Source organism: Rhamphochromis longiceps, linkage group LG3, assembly GCF_057381845.1.
Source record: "Rhamphochromis longiceps isolate RC_006_pf linkage group LG3, R_longiceps_female_GT1.1, whole genome shotgun sequence".
Classification (NCBI taxonomy): Eukaryota; Metazoa; Chordata; class Actinopteri; order Cichliformes; family Cichlidae; genus Rhamphochromis; species Rhamphochromis longiceps.
In genome coordinates, this window is record NC_140559.1 from 39,070,523 (window position 1) to 39,085,048 (window position 14,526).

Consider the following 14,526-nt stretch of genomic DNA (forward strand, 5'->3'; position numbering starts at 1 on the left):
AGTCCATAAGAAAAGATTCATTCTTATATCTGGAGGAATATATATATTTTTTTCAATAAATATTAACGTTAGCCCGCAACTTTGTTCCAGATTGAATTTTGGCCCACTGTGTATTTGAGTTTGAAACCCCTGCTAACTCAACATAGCAAGTGTTTAAAACGTAACACATTCTACTACTTTTTTAAGAACATCTTTGTAATACATATAGAAAATGTGTTCGTTTCTATTATTCACATTCATATTATGCATATTTTTGCTCTTACTTTATATATATGTCTGCTTTATAGAGGGATTTAACCTCACTACCCAAGAAAGAAATGCTTGCTTTCTTGGTTTTCAATCAGAATTGTATAGCCCATATGTAAAATCATAAAAATAATCATGCTCCTGAGCAGTCTGAACGAAATTTACAACACAATTCAAATATATTTCAGTTCAAACTTGTTACCTATATGTTTTTACTCAGAGAAAAATGATTATTAATAAAGGAAAATGAATCAGTCGTAACAGAACCATACAGTTAGAGGACAAAAACAGTCTGTTTGACATTATTTGAAGGCCCTACATAAGTTACCAGTTGAGTAACAGTAAACAGTTTTGTGTTTCCAGGATCCTACAATGGCGGTAACCACTGATGTGTCACTCTTTGACGTCACTATGACTGCAACTCGTTTCCTGCAAAGGTGAGCACTTTTTGTTTTTTTGCTCACCTATTTTATTGGGACTTTTGGTGGTAGCTCAACAGCATAATAACCACATACAGTGTTGTAATGCAGGTCAGTTAGATGTTGTGAAAGAGAAGGCAGCAATGCACGAAACCGTGACAAAAAAGGATGCTTTCGTGACATGTTTTTGATGCAATGTTCTGTTTGTCCAACAAAGCAACCAGTACAGTCTCACATATTAAACAAGCCATGTTTGCACAATAAGAGATTGGCAAACATTAAGAAACTTTCATTTTTTTAACAAACTGAATTTGAGCTCACAGTCAGACTGTGTGTTGTGCGCTATAGAAAAATTCTGATTAGAATTAAAAATTACATCAAAAATACTGATGAAATTGTCCATTTCTGTACAACTGGATAGAATATGAATACACACACACAGACATACATGCAAAAAATATATGATACTCTGCAATGATTTGCTTCAGCAATACAAAAATATTATATTTACAGTATTTACTTTCTGGACTACTCCAGTTAGCTTACATTGTTAGTATATGCGAGTTTGGGTCAACTCAATTCACATTATTTTAAATGCTACAGTTACTGCTCAAAGGTGGCCAGAGTCTTTAGTTCAGGCGCATCAATCTCCTGCTCCACTGCACTCCTGCTCTCGCCTCTGTTCTTGCTTTTGAAAGGCTTCCCCATTTTGACAGAGAGTGTGTGCAGGACAGAGCTCTCATCTGGTGAAGAGCTGCTGCGGCCGCTACGGGAAAAAGATGTGGTCCTGCTCTCTGAATTGGTGCCCTCAAAGAGCTTGCCCATGAAGCTGAACCCAGCCTGGCGGATGTGTGAGCTGCCTGCAAACACATAGAGGATGGGGTTGACAGCACTGCTGAAGTAGGCAAAGGCTGTAACGTTTGGACGGGCTGTTTTAGCAGCACGGCTCACTGTCTCACTTCCCATCAATAAACCAATCACCTGAATGAGGAAGAAGAAAAGAGGCGTAAATATTATTGGGGGAAAACAAAACAAAATAACACACAAAAAGAAAGTAAATTGTTTATGAATTTATTCCGTTATCAGTCAGAGCTATTAATGTCACTCCTGTGGTAGCATGACAAAAGTTTTGCTAGAGTAACTGGAGAAGTGCAACATATGCCTGAAGTGCTTACGTCTGGGTCTTACAGTAAGAGAGAGTTTTGATGCTGTCAACCCAGCGTTAAATAGATAACACACCTCTATGATGTTGACAATGTGGTAGGGGAGCCAAAAGACTGCAAAAGCCGAGATGATGAGCAGAATCAGGCGACTGCTTTGTCCTTTACGTTGGAACATGGCACTTCGCAGGCGGCAGATGACAGAGGAGTAGCAGGTGTTGATGAGAGTGAAGGGCACCAGGCATCCCATAATGGTCTCAAAAATGTACTGGAAAACAGGATGAGCCACACTCCCCCAGTGGTAAAGCACACAACCGCTCATGTTGTTTTTGGGACTCTTGAGAACACTGTCAGAGAATTAAAGGGAAAAGATTATGAATTCACCAAAAGATACTACGTAAGAAAATGAGAGACATGACTCTGTGTGCATGTAGGAACTAAACTATGAGTCGACAACAAAGCAAAATAAAAAGAACTGTGACAGTTTGAGTACAGGCATAAATTTGTAGGACCTTTTTAAAGTAGTTTGGGTTAGATGTTAGACTACAGTCAAATCTGTTTTACAGTTTACTCAATACGCCCTTACAGTAATAATAAAATAATAATTTTAAAAGAAAACACTAAAAAAAGTGAAAAAATATATGAAATATATATATATATATATATATATCATAAATTAGATATGAAAAGATTGAAAAAATAAATATTTTAGAAAATTTAGAAATGAATTGTTGAAAAGATTTATCTGCAGGAGATATTAAAAATCAAAATTTCTTTTTTTTTTTCTTTATTGCGTGTTATTATAGGTGTATTACTTTCCAGTAGTGCTGTCTCTAAGTGGAGTAGTTGAGATACACTACAAAAAGGTTATCTTTATATGTTTTATATGAAAAAAGGAAAAAACTACATTATCCACATGAAGCTAATGGGAGCAGATATCCATTAAGATCAGTTCACTTTCCTTCACTGATCCGCAGCAGTAAACACATTAATACACAATTGCTTTGAATGTGAAAAAAACCTTTGGTCTCACCTGCGATAGAAAGGCATCGGCAGTGACAGCAGGAATGCTAATATCCAGACTCCCAGCAGGAGAAACAGCAGGGAGCGCTTAGTTCTTATTTTCTGGGAAACAAAAGGCCTTGTGACAGCAAGGCAACGGTCCATGCTCATCAGACAAATAAGGTAGATGGACACGTACATGTTCACATTTGATAGGTAATGCATCAGCTTGCATGCTGCTGAGCCAAACTCCCAGCCTCGGCCTCCAGCCAGGTATCTCAGGAAAAAAGGTGCACTGAGCAGGACAAGAGCATCCGCAACAGCCAGATTCAACACCAACAAACATGTCACTGAGCGCTTCTTTACACGGCAGACCACTGACCAAACCACGAACAGGTTCCCCGGAAAACCCAGTACAAATGCCAGGGTCAAGATGCCAATACCAATCTGAGCAGAGATCATCTGAGGGGCAGTGGAGGTGGTGGAGTTTGTGTTGGATGCCATTGAGAAAGCTTCTGAAGATGTTTAGTTCCAAAAGCTGTGAACTTGACTTAACCTTAAAAATAATAGAGAGGCAGGAAACAGGATATGTTGCGTTAAGATTTGTGAGTACACTCTGTATCTGTGCTTAAAATATTGCACAACATTTTGATTTCCACAACTGCATCTAACACAAGAAAAGTGTGTACACCAGAGCTGCTTTGAATGAGCAAACATTTATTTAACCAAATGAAATTATTTGACAAGTTCCAGAGATGTTGAACATCAAAATGTGCTGAAATGTTCTAGTCTAGTCGAGTCTTTCTTGCTCTCAAAGGCCTAACTTTATCATTAGTAAATATATGAATGTACAAATCTTATGAAGGATAACAATATGTGTTTAATCACTTTCGGTTATTGGAAAAATTGGACACATAGCACACGACAACACAGAAAACAAATACTCAATATGCACTTATTTTTTGAACCACGCTGAAACATCTGGGCAATTAAAGAAGTCCAGTTCAGATCACTGAGAAGCTACACAGACATCTGTGTGCTCCACAGAAAGCTGCAACTCCTCTGTTACAAATCAAAACCTAAGAGCAGCAATAAAAATGGCAATCTAGAAATGAATGTGTAACAATGACTAAATAAATAATCTGGGAAACCTGTTGAGATTTCTGTTACTCTTTACATCCATATTAAGATTTTATTAGAAAACAATGAATTTGCCAAACTCTGTGATATCTAGTGGCTGGGAATCTTGGCATATCAAACTCTCATGCTTACCTTCAAATGGTGGTGTCTCTCTTAAAATCAGAAAAGTAAAAGCAAAAAAATAATATCCCTCTGTGTAACACCTCACACCTAACCTCCAGAGTTCCCTTCTTAACTCTGAAGATCTTGTGCGAGGAGGAAAACAGGTTTTTTAATATATTGAGTAAGAAGTGTCATGTGAGAGGAAATCAATGACCACAGGAAGCCAGCTTTGTGCTCACTCTGTTGCGAGGTAGCTGCTGTTCCTCCTACACTTCTCACTTTGTTACTGTATTCTTATTGGTGCACTGTGCTGTGTTACTGGTACGCTTTATGGGAAATATTGACATGACATCTGCTGCCTATTGTGGAGCAGTGTTTGCCCTCCATCCTTTCAGAAAACAGACTTGAATAAAGTTAATGAAATGCTAACAGTAAAGCTTTTATGTAATTTTACATAGTTTATTGACATATTCATTTAGCAACTCACTGTAACTAAAAATAAATAAGGAAAGAAAAAAGAAGGAAAAAGCCAGAGTACCCTAATATATTGTGAAATTGATGATGTGTTTTTTGTGAAAGAAGAGAAATCAGAAGTGTGACTAAGTGGGGTGCGTGACGGAGGGGTATTCCAGTAAACCTTCAGTGTCTTGTTGATACACGATTTTAAGTCACAGTTGTGTATTGTACAATTTCTCTTGCAACAGACTTTTTGGCAGACCTTTACAACAACTCTTACCACATAATCCAAATGTCTTAAGTTATTTAGGAGAACAGGACATATCCAGCTACACAATGACCTGTATTATGTGTCATGCTTTTGTCATGTTTTGATTAATTTGTATTGTTATTTATTTATTTTACAATCTTAAAAGAATCAAGAGGTGTAAAGCTGTAGTTGTGTAATAAACATTTACCCATTAAAAATCAATGAAATGATTACATGTGATGGGGAGGACTGAAAATGCAGAAGGAATAATCGCATACTCAGCACCAGTCCTTGGCTACATGGAGTAGTAGCAGCTTGCTGCTTATTATGTATCCTTCATCCTGATAGCGAGACCACAGGCTTGAAGCGGATGAATTTGGTTTCCCTGTAGTTCAAATGCCTGTCTTTGTTTATGCCTTTGTCTTGTCTTTCTGTTCACCTATTTTCTGATCATCTGTGGAAGATTGAATGGACATCAAGTGATCAACGTAAATTATTTTCCTACTTTAGTGACTTTTACAGTGAGAGGAGTGTAGCAGAGGTGCATAAGGTGTCTATGACTTTATGCAACAGACAAGGCAATATTAGATGCTTGGACATAATGGATGCTTGTTAAGCACATAAATTGTCTCTATCATGATCTCATCATTTTATCTTTACCCACTTAGGCATCAAGGCCACTTGTTCAGATTTAAGTTTGGGTCACACTGGCTTCACGTTTGACTTTAGAACAATTTAGTGTACAGAAAAGATGATGGTTGAGTGAATCAGTGTAAGGTCCTCAGGGCTTGTGATGGCAAGTCTAAATGAAAACCCCTTCACCACTGCAGTTCACAGTTGATATGAGTTGTTCAGTTTGAGTTTGAGTTTTGCCAAATGCAGTGTTGTGCTTTACGGTCAAACATCTCCACTTTGGTTTACTTCTAGTAATCTTGTTTTTTCAGATTCAACTTTGGAAACTTAATCTGTTACCATTCTCGCTAATTTTTTTTAAAAAAAATTTTGTTTGTTTGTTTGTTACAAAGAACAGGCTTTCTCCTATCCACCCATCTGAACAAACATTACAGTGGGGCAAAAAAGTATTTAGTCAGCCACCGATTGTGCAAGTTCCCCCACCTAAAATGATGACAGAGGTCAGTAATTTGCACCAGAGGTACACTTCAACTGTGAGATACAGAATGTGGAAAAAAAATCCATGAATTCACATGGTAGGATTTGTAAAGAATTTATTCGTAAATCAGGGTGGAAAATAAGTATTTGGTCAATAACAAAAATACAACTCAATACTTTGTAACATAACCTTTGTTGGCAATAACAGAGGTCAAACGTTTACTATAGGTCTTTACCAGGTTTGCACACAGTAGCTGGTATTTTGGCCCATTCCTCCATGCAGATCTTCTCGAGAGCAGTGATGTTTTGGGGCTGTCGCCGAGCAACACGGACTTTCAACTCCCGCCACAGATTTTCTATGGGGTTGAGGTCTGGAGACTGGCTAGGCCACTCCAGGACTTTCAAATGCTTCTTACGGAGCCACTCCTTTGTTGCCCGGGCGGTGTGTTTTGGATCATTGTCATGTTGGAAGACCCAGCCTCGTTTCATCTTCAAAGTTCTCACTGATGGAAGGAGGTTTTGGCTCAAAATCTCACGATACATGGCCCCATTCATTCTGTCCTTAACACGGATCAGTCGTCCTGTCCCCTTGGCAGAAAAACAGCCCCATAGCATGATGTTTCCACCCCCATGCTTCACAGTAGGTATGGTGTTCTTGGGATGCAACTCAGTATTCTTCTTCCTCCAAACACGACGAGTTGAGTTTATACCAAAAAGTTCTACTTTGGTTTCATCTGACCACATGACATTCTCCCAATCCTCTGCTGTATCATCCATGTGCTCTCTGGCAAACTTCAGACGGGCCTGGACATGCACTGGCTTCAGCAGCGGGACACGTCTGGCACTGCGGGATTTGATTCCCTGCCGTTGTAGTGTGTTACTGATGGTGACCTTTGTTACTTTGGTCCCAGCTCTCTGCAGGTCATTCACCAGGTCCCCCCGTGTGGTTCTGGGATCTTTGCTCACCGTTCTCATGATCATTTTGACCCCACGGGATGAGATCTTGCGTGGAGCCCCAGATCGAGGGAGATTATCAGTGGTCTTGTATGTCTTCCATTTTCTGATGATTGCTCCCACAGTTGATTTGTTCACACCAAGCTGCTTGCCTATTGTAGATTCACTCTTCCCAGTCTGGTGCAGGTCTACAATACTTTTCCTGGTGTCCTTCGAAAGCTCTTTGGTCTTGGCCATGGCGGAGTTTGGAGTCTGACTGTTTGAGGCTGTGGACAGGTGTCTTTTATTCAGATGATGAGTTCAAACAGGTGCCATTCATACAGGTAACGAGTGGGGGACAGAAAAGCTTCTTACAGAAGACGTTACAGGTCTGTGAGAGCCAGAGATTTTTCTTGTTTGAGGTGACCAAATACTTATTTTCCACCCTGATTTACGAATAAATTCTTTACAAATCCTACCATGTGAATTCATGGATTTTTTTTTCACATTCTGTCTCTCACAGTTGAAGTGTACCTCTGGTGCAAATTACTGACCTCTGTCATCATTTTAAGTGGGGGAACTTGCACAATCGGTGGCTGACTAAATACTTTTTTTCCCCACTGTATTTGTTCTGTGTTTTTCTAACTACTCAGGTACCAGAAACCCAAGAAAAAAGAGGAGAAAGTATAGGAACTATCATGGAAGAACAGGTCCCTGGATGGCACGTACCATCAGCAGATAGAAGAAGTAGCTCATACAGACTTGGACAAGATTGTTGGTACCCTTCGGCCAATGAAAGAAAAACTCACAATGGTCACAGAAATAACTTTAATCTGACAAAATTAATAATGACAAATAATGACTTCATGAACTTCTTCACAAATAAAACTTTAACCGTTAGAGAAGAAATTACTCCCACTGGCAAGCTTTCCGTGGAGGAAGCAGAGTCTGGGTACAAGAGGGATGAGTCACCTATCTCCAGGGGCGAGGTCATCGTGGCGGGTAAACAACTGCTTGGTTGCAGGGTCCATGGGGTGGATAAGATCTGTCCTGAGTTCCTGAAGGCTCTGGATCTTTTAGGGCTGTCTTGGTTGGCATGCCTCTGCAATGTTGCATGGATATCAGGGGCGCTACCTCTGGATTGGCAGACCAAGTTGGTGATTCTCATCTTTAAGAAGGAGGACCAGAGGGTGTTTTCCAGCTATAGAGGGATCACACTCCTCAGCCTCCCTGGGACTTTTTGTTAAATTTTGTTAAAATATTGACTAGGGTACGAAAGATGGCGATAAATGAAATCGGTCTGAAAAGTGGAACCTAAATTAAGATTTCAAACTTTTTTCAAGCTGCTAATAAAATGACATGTCTCCAATTAAAAATAATAGAGAAAAGAGAATCCTGAGACATACTTGTGAATTTTAATAGTAAATATCAAAATTAAAGTTTTCAAGCCCATTAAGTCACGGCAGCTCAACTTTCAACTGTATAAAATGTAACAGTTGATCTGCCTTAGCATTTTTAGGCATTTTACAAATACATCATTGCATAAAGAAAATAACAGTGTCAAACCTTAAAAAAATTCACATGTACAGTGCACCAGCTCCTTTAAGGAGTAAATGTTGAATTGAAAGTAGAGGTAAGTAGGAATCTGAAAGTCCTACATAGTTCCTCGCAGTTTTTCCTCTTGTGGGACAGTTCAGAGCTGAGCAAGGCTCATTTGTGTGGTATACAGTTCCTCTTTTAAGCATCACCTCAAAAATATATCAGTGTATCATGCTTCCAGGTGCAGCCTGTTCCAGGAATGCGATGTCAAGTTATATCCTTTGTTATAGTCTCATTTCAGAAGTGAGGAACCAGCTGTTAGTAAGTTATTAAAACCTTTCCAATTTTGTCCTAAAAAATGTGCTTTCACCGTTGATGGAGGAAGAATTTATAATTTTAATATTTCAAGGGCACAGCACTATATCAGGCCTATTGCCTCATGTCGTCTACTTACCATTCTGCACTGGTTTGATATTAGAACTTGAGTTAGTGGTAGAATCTGGGTCTCTGTCTTTTAGCATTACAGCATCTGCATCTTTGTCTCTATCATGACTATTCTGGCTGTTTTGTCTACTCTTCCTTGTAACTGAATCCAACCCAGTGCCCTCAAACAAGCGAGCCATGAACGCAAGTCCTTCTCGTCGGATGTAAGACTTTCCTGCGAAAAAGTACAGCACGGGGTTGGCGCAGCTGCTCATGAAGGCTGTGGTAGAGGTGACAGCACGACTCCTGGTCCATATTTTATGCAGTCTGTGAGGGAAGAGAGGTGAGCACAATACAAACGTAAACATGATGGGAAAAATAATTAATTCATTAATTAATCAAATATAAAATAACTTGGTTTTGCCTACAGCTGATTAATGCAGGCAGAGATTTTTCTAGAAGAGATGAAAATTTGGGGGAACTTTTTATCATGTGCATTTCTTTTGGGACACAGATGAAAGATTGACCTTAAAGGTCATCTGCCAAAAACATGTTTTCTGCATTGAAAGTCAGCATATAGTCAGTAATTATGTGTGTAACTAACTGCCAAGGGAACCCATAAATAAATACATATATATCTATATAGATATATATCTATACCGAACCTTTTTTTCCTTTTTGTAAAAGTACATTTGAAAATGAGAAGTATTTTTAGCAATAAAATACATTTGGAGTAAAAAGCTTTCAGAAAAAAAAAAGAAAGACTTCAGCATTTCAATAAGCTACATGAATTGTTGCAGATTATAGTTATTTACAAGGTATTTAAAAGAGAGACCAGAGGCTGTGATAGTAAAAGCAGAAATGTTGTCTTGACGACCACATCCCTTGAGATAATGAGATAAAAAAAAATAAAAATCCCCAAATGACTCTTAGGCCTCTGTAAAAAAAACAAAAAAACATTAATTTTCCTATATCTATATCAATTCTTAAATGCTAATGATGTAAATGAACTTTAGCTTTTAGATGTCATGAAACTTTAGCATACAGGAATTAGGTTTTTGAAAATAGTGTGCCATGGCTCTAGTTCCATCACACATATCACATATCAAGGTGAAATTTTCCAAACTGTTCAATGACTAAAAAGTTCACTTTGACTTCAGCACCACCTGACTCACTTCTTCTCAATAGTAATTGTAAACTTGTGTCTTAAATTATACTTACATAGTTTTTACTTGACTCTCTGGATACACTGCCCATGTAACCTGAGCAAAATGTAAAAATAGTTAAATTATTTTTTCGTTGAGAATCATCATAATGATGAATTTTATAAGCATTTTTGGAAGAAGGTATTATGCATAAAATTAAGACTGTGGGACATACTTGCACCAGGTTTATGAAATGGTAGGGCAACCAAAACAGGCAGAAGGTCAACACGATGGCCAGGATGAGCTTCTCGCTACGAATGCGACGGCGGAACTTGGTCTGTCGGATCCGACGCAAGATGCATATGTAGCTGACTACAATGACAGTATAAGGAATTAGAAATCCCAATATGATCTCCAGTGTGTATTGTAGGACCACCTGTACAGGGAGAAAACACAAGACGGATGAAAAATAGTGTAGAATGGAGGTGCTAATGTGTATATATGTATGCATAGATTAATAGGTAGATAGAGAGGTAGATTTAAACATTTTCAGTATTCCTCTATCAGAATTCTTCTCAACTCACATGGCTGCATAAATCATGGAAGGAATCGCAAACATGCATAGGTCCCTTGTCCCTCACTTCTCTGAAGAGGAGTGCAGGAATGGAGGCGACAATCACCAGTGCCCACACCGCTGCCAGCACACGCGGTACCGTCTTTTGGGTGGTGATAACACCGACACGTTGTGGCCACAGCACAGCCACCAGCCTGTAGAGGCTCATCATCATAATGAGCTGGATGGAAGCGTACATGTTGGCTAGACACAGGTAGTAGAGGACCTTACACATTACATTCCCAAACACCCAGTTCTGTTTAACGAGGTAGACAATGAAAAACGGGGTTAAAGCCATTAGAAAGCCATCTGCGATAGCTAAGTTAAGGATGAGAAGAGTAGTGACAGATTGCTTTCGGGCTCGTGCCGCGATGCTCCAGATGACGAACAAATTTCCTGGGCAGCCCAGGAGAAAGATGAGGCTGAGGATGAAGGCACCCATAGATGTGGCAACTGGATTATCCATAATGGTTTCATTTCCTACAGCAGTGTTTGTCAAATTTGAACAATCTCTGTGGGCCATCTTTGTTTCCTGTCAAAGAGAATGATTCATTCGGTCATTTTATTACTCCCTTTTAACAAGAATAAAGAAAATAGAGACAGCATCTCAGGGCTGCAGCAAGAATATGGCAAAGGAATAATAAATAATAATAAAAGTCTTCACCTCCTCCCACGAGTGCCAGGCTTAAAAGCATGAATTTCATGCAGGAAAGTGTGGGAGTGTGGTGCAAGTGCAACAGGTTTTAACGGGGACTCTTAATTCCTGAACAAACGAGACCAGACATGAGTGGAAAGCACCAGTGAGTGTGTTGGTGTCAGTATTTAACCAGAGATTGTACTTTAGACTTCTGTGCTCCTTCTCTTCAGGGTCATTGAGGGAAGGTGATTTACACAAACAGAACCGAACACAACAAAAAAAAATTTACTGGGAAGCTTCAAAATACAGTCAGGAGAGAATAGTATTAAAGTATTTAAATAGTATAAAATAGCATTATAGTATTAAATATACACTAAAAATGATATGCACTGTATGAGAAGTGTGTGGATACATGAGGATAATCACTTACTTTATTTTTATTTTTCTGACAATTAATTCGTTTACAGCCTAACACTTTATGTGAAACTGACACTCATTTTAAAATAATAGAGCACCGTGCTGTAGCGCAGACTACTGGCCAAGTGGTGAATAAATCAGTGAGATTTTCCCATTTTAACCAGCTGCAGCATTTATGCATTAGTCCAATATATTGTTTATCATTGCCCTGTGAGAGAAACGCAGTCTCAGTATATTCATAGCAATGGCATTGAAATGAACAGTCGTGTGTTGATATAATGTCTTGGTGCTAACACACATGTGTGTTCAAATGTGAAGTATATACGTATTAATAAGCTTTCTGACATTTACTTAAACCAGGAAGTTTTTTTTCCATTTGTTAACAGGATAATAACTTCAGTGAATGCATTTTAACACTGTGTCCCTTAGGTTGAGCAAAAGTTGCATTGAGTTGGTGTTTGGATCCTTGACTGCTATTTAATGTTTTTCAGTTACATGATGTTGTGTTTGCTGGTTCACAGTGTGGTAATGTATGTCTGTTATTTGTAGTGGTTTCATCAGTATTTCTATGTGTGCCTTTCTATGCCTTGTTCTTTAAGTATGCCTTGGTCCATTTTTATTTCCTTGTCTAGTACTTCCTCTTAACCGTTGCTCTTCAATTTTACTGTGAATCTTAGTTTTTTGTGTGTGTTTTGCTTCCTATCTGTCCCTCATTACTTTCACCCGAGCCTTATTTCTGACTCTGTTTGCCATTCCCAACCAGCTCTTTGTATATAAATAGTCCGATCTTCCCTCTGTCCTTTCTTGTGGTGTAAACTTAGTATAATTACCTTGTAATTCCTGCAATAACTGACCGCAGGGCAATAGAAATTGGACCTGTCGTACTGAGACAGTTTTATTTTGGGGGATTTGATGACGTAAACTAAGGTAATAAAAATATGTGTATGTATATCTAACATTTACAGCCCTGGAGACATTTATACATTAGCAGAGACACTTTGATGTGTGAATATGCTCTCTGTAACTAACTGGAAGCCCATAGTTGTTCAAGAAAATGTACACAAGCGCCAGTTTAGAAAACATGTGTCAACATCAATTCTGATGTCAAAATAAATTTTAGCTCATACATCAAATGTTTCTCACATGTATTTTCTTTTTTTCCCCTCTCCAGCAGCTGACTTCAAGAATCAGAGTCCTTTCACATTACTGAAAATGTTTTTCAAAAAAAACGTGTCACTACATGATCTACACATCTACACTCTCTGTCACTCCAGTCAGGCAGTGTCAGTATGCCTCTGCGTATAATCAGGTACTCACACCTACACTTGCTGAACAAACCTGTTTGATATTTCTTAGCAAACTGTCTTGTAGTTGGTGTTTATTACAGAGTCAATAAGCGTGCAGTTGTTTTTAAAGTTAAGCAAGCTCACACAAGGTGAGACGGCAGGCACAATCAAAGCAGTCAATATTAAGCTTTATGAAGATTTACAGCAGACTACTGCTTTAAAGCACAAATACATTTAGCATGTATTAAATGTGAGGAGGTGCAGGTAATTAAGGAGTAGTAGTAGAAATAGATTCTTTCTTATCTTTATAAAGTAGTAAAATTATTAAGAGACACTCTCCAGTTTTCTCCTGTTGCTTTTGTTTTAAGCACAACAAGCGATAAGTGAAAACAAAACTAAAAAGAAAATCATTTCTATCTTGAAAAAACCCATTTTAATAATCATGTCGCTAAATATAACTATGAAGATTCTTCTAAAATAAATACATAGAAAAAAGATGAATGAAAAAAAAGACCAAATTTAAATGTAGAGTTAATGATAAGTGTTTTCAGATTTCAGTTGATTTCTGCTTTTTTCTTGATTTTGAAGTAATGTGACCACATGACAGTTGTTTACAAAGAGCTGGTCAAACCTCATGGGCAGTGACATCCAAGCAGCAGTGGACGCTGACACTGTTTTTTCTTGTTGAGCTGTGCAACACCTACAACTTATACCAACTATAACCAGGTCATGGATAAATGGCAGATTTTTTTTCTCCAGTTTCTATTACGCTTGTTGTCGCAGTGTTTCTATTTTCTTTGGTTTTTGTCAGCTTAATCTCTATTTTTATTACCATGTATACACACAGACCTTCCTGTTAAACCACATGATTAATAAAAACATGCCTAACTTAGAGGGTGTGTTTGTGTGCTCTGTGATTCACATGCATACCTATTCCACCCACAGAGAAAGGGGACGCGCACAGAAAGGGTACAACACATTGAACATAAGTGTCCAGAAATGTAGCTGTACCTGACATATTCATACTTTCAAAAGCTCTAATATACATGAGAACAGTATCAGCCATGGAAACATGCAATATGCCATGCAGTCTCAAAATAAATATATAATTCACTAGGCTGCAGAAAATGAGCTATTGTAAAGAATCATTAATAAGAACAAACAAATCCCAGATCAGAAAAGAAAGAAAAGACTTACCAAGTTAAATGTAAATCCCAATACAGAAAAGAAAACACCATGTGCTTGAAAAGGAGTCTGAATATGTTAAAGATGTTGTAGTTTCTTCCTTTTCTTTTAACCTTTTGGTCCCACCTCACTTTCCCCCACCTACTTTCATTCTGTTTCTCTCTCTGAGCCCTCTCTCCATTGACTTGTCATGCTTGCTGTAACACGCAGGGAGCAGAGGAAGGTGTGTCCCCATTATGCCTCGCCTCTCTTGGCTCTGGTAGTTCGTCAACATTCTCAAGCAGATAAACCCAAAAGCAAACCAGTAAAAGGATAGTTCATCCAAATCCCTGTTCATCTCATTTCCACTGTTTAGTGCATCCAAAATGTTTCTAGACCTTTGCTGTCAAAGCAACAGTTGTTGTTTTAGAGGCATATGTCAAAACCTTAACTAAAATTTTCACTTTACTACTAGGACACACAC

General features: G+C 38.4%; 2 protein-coding genes across 3 annotated transcripts; both read right to left on the reverse strand.

The window, feature by feature from the left end:
- Positions 1–831: 831 nt before the first annotated feature.
- On the reverse strand, positions 832–5,815 carry LOC146674564 (leukotriene B4 receptor 1-like). Its single transcript, XM_085397036.1, has 4 exons — positions 4,100–5,815; positions 2,859–3,383; positions 1,905–2,172; positions 832–1,646 (listed from the first exon to the last, which is right to left on the reverse strand). The coding sequence occupies exons 2-4, from the start codon at positions 3,329–3,331 to the stop codon at positions 1,269–1,271; spliced, it is 1,119 nt and encodes a 372-aa protein (XP_085253162.1). The 5' UTR covers positions 3,332–3,383; positions 4,100–5,815; the 3' UTR covers positions 832–1,268.
- A 2,285-nt stretch (positions 5,816–8,100) lies between these two features.
- LOC146674565 (leukotriene B4 receptor 1-like) lies at positions 8,101–14,231 on the reverse strand. 2 transcript variants are annotated; one of them, XM_085397050.1, is made up of 5 exons: positions 14,076–14,231; positions 10,510–11,070; positions 10,161–10,361; positions 10,002–10,042; positions 8,102–9,107 (listed from the first exon to the last, which is right to left on the reverse strand). In XM_085397050.1, exons 2-5 carry the CDS (start codon positions 11,059–11,061, stop codon positions 8,804–8,806), a joined length of 1,098 nt encoding a protein of 365 aa, XP_085253176.1. In that variant the 5' UTR covers positions 11,062–11,070; positions 14,076–14,231; the 3' UTR covers positions 8,102–8,803. The 2 variants fall into 2 exon arrangements, with proteins under 2 accessions (XP_085253184.1, XP_085253176.1); XM_085397058.1 differs by lacking the exon at positions 14,076–14,231 and having other exon boundaries at positions 8,101–9,107; positions 10,510–14,015.
- Between the last annotated feature and the right edge of the window lie 295 nt (positions 14,232–14,526).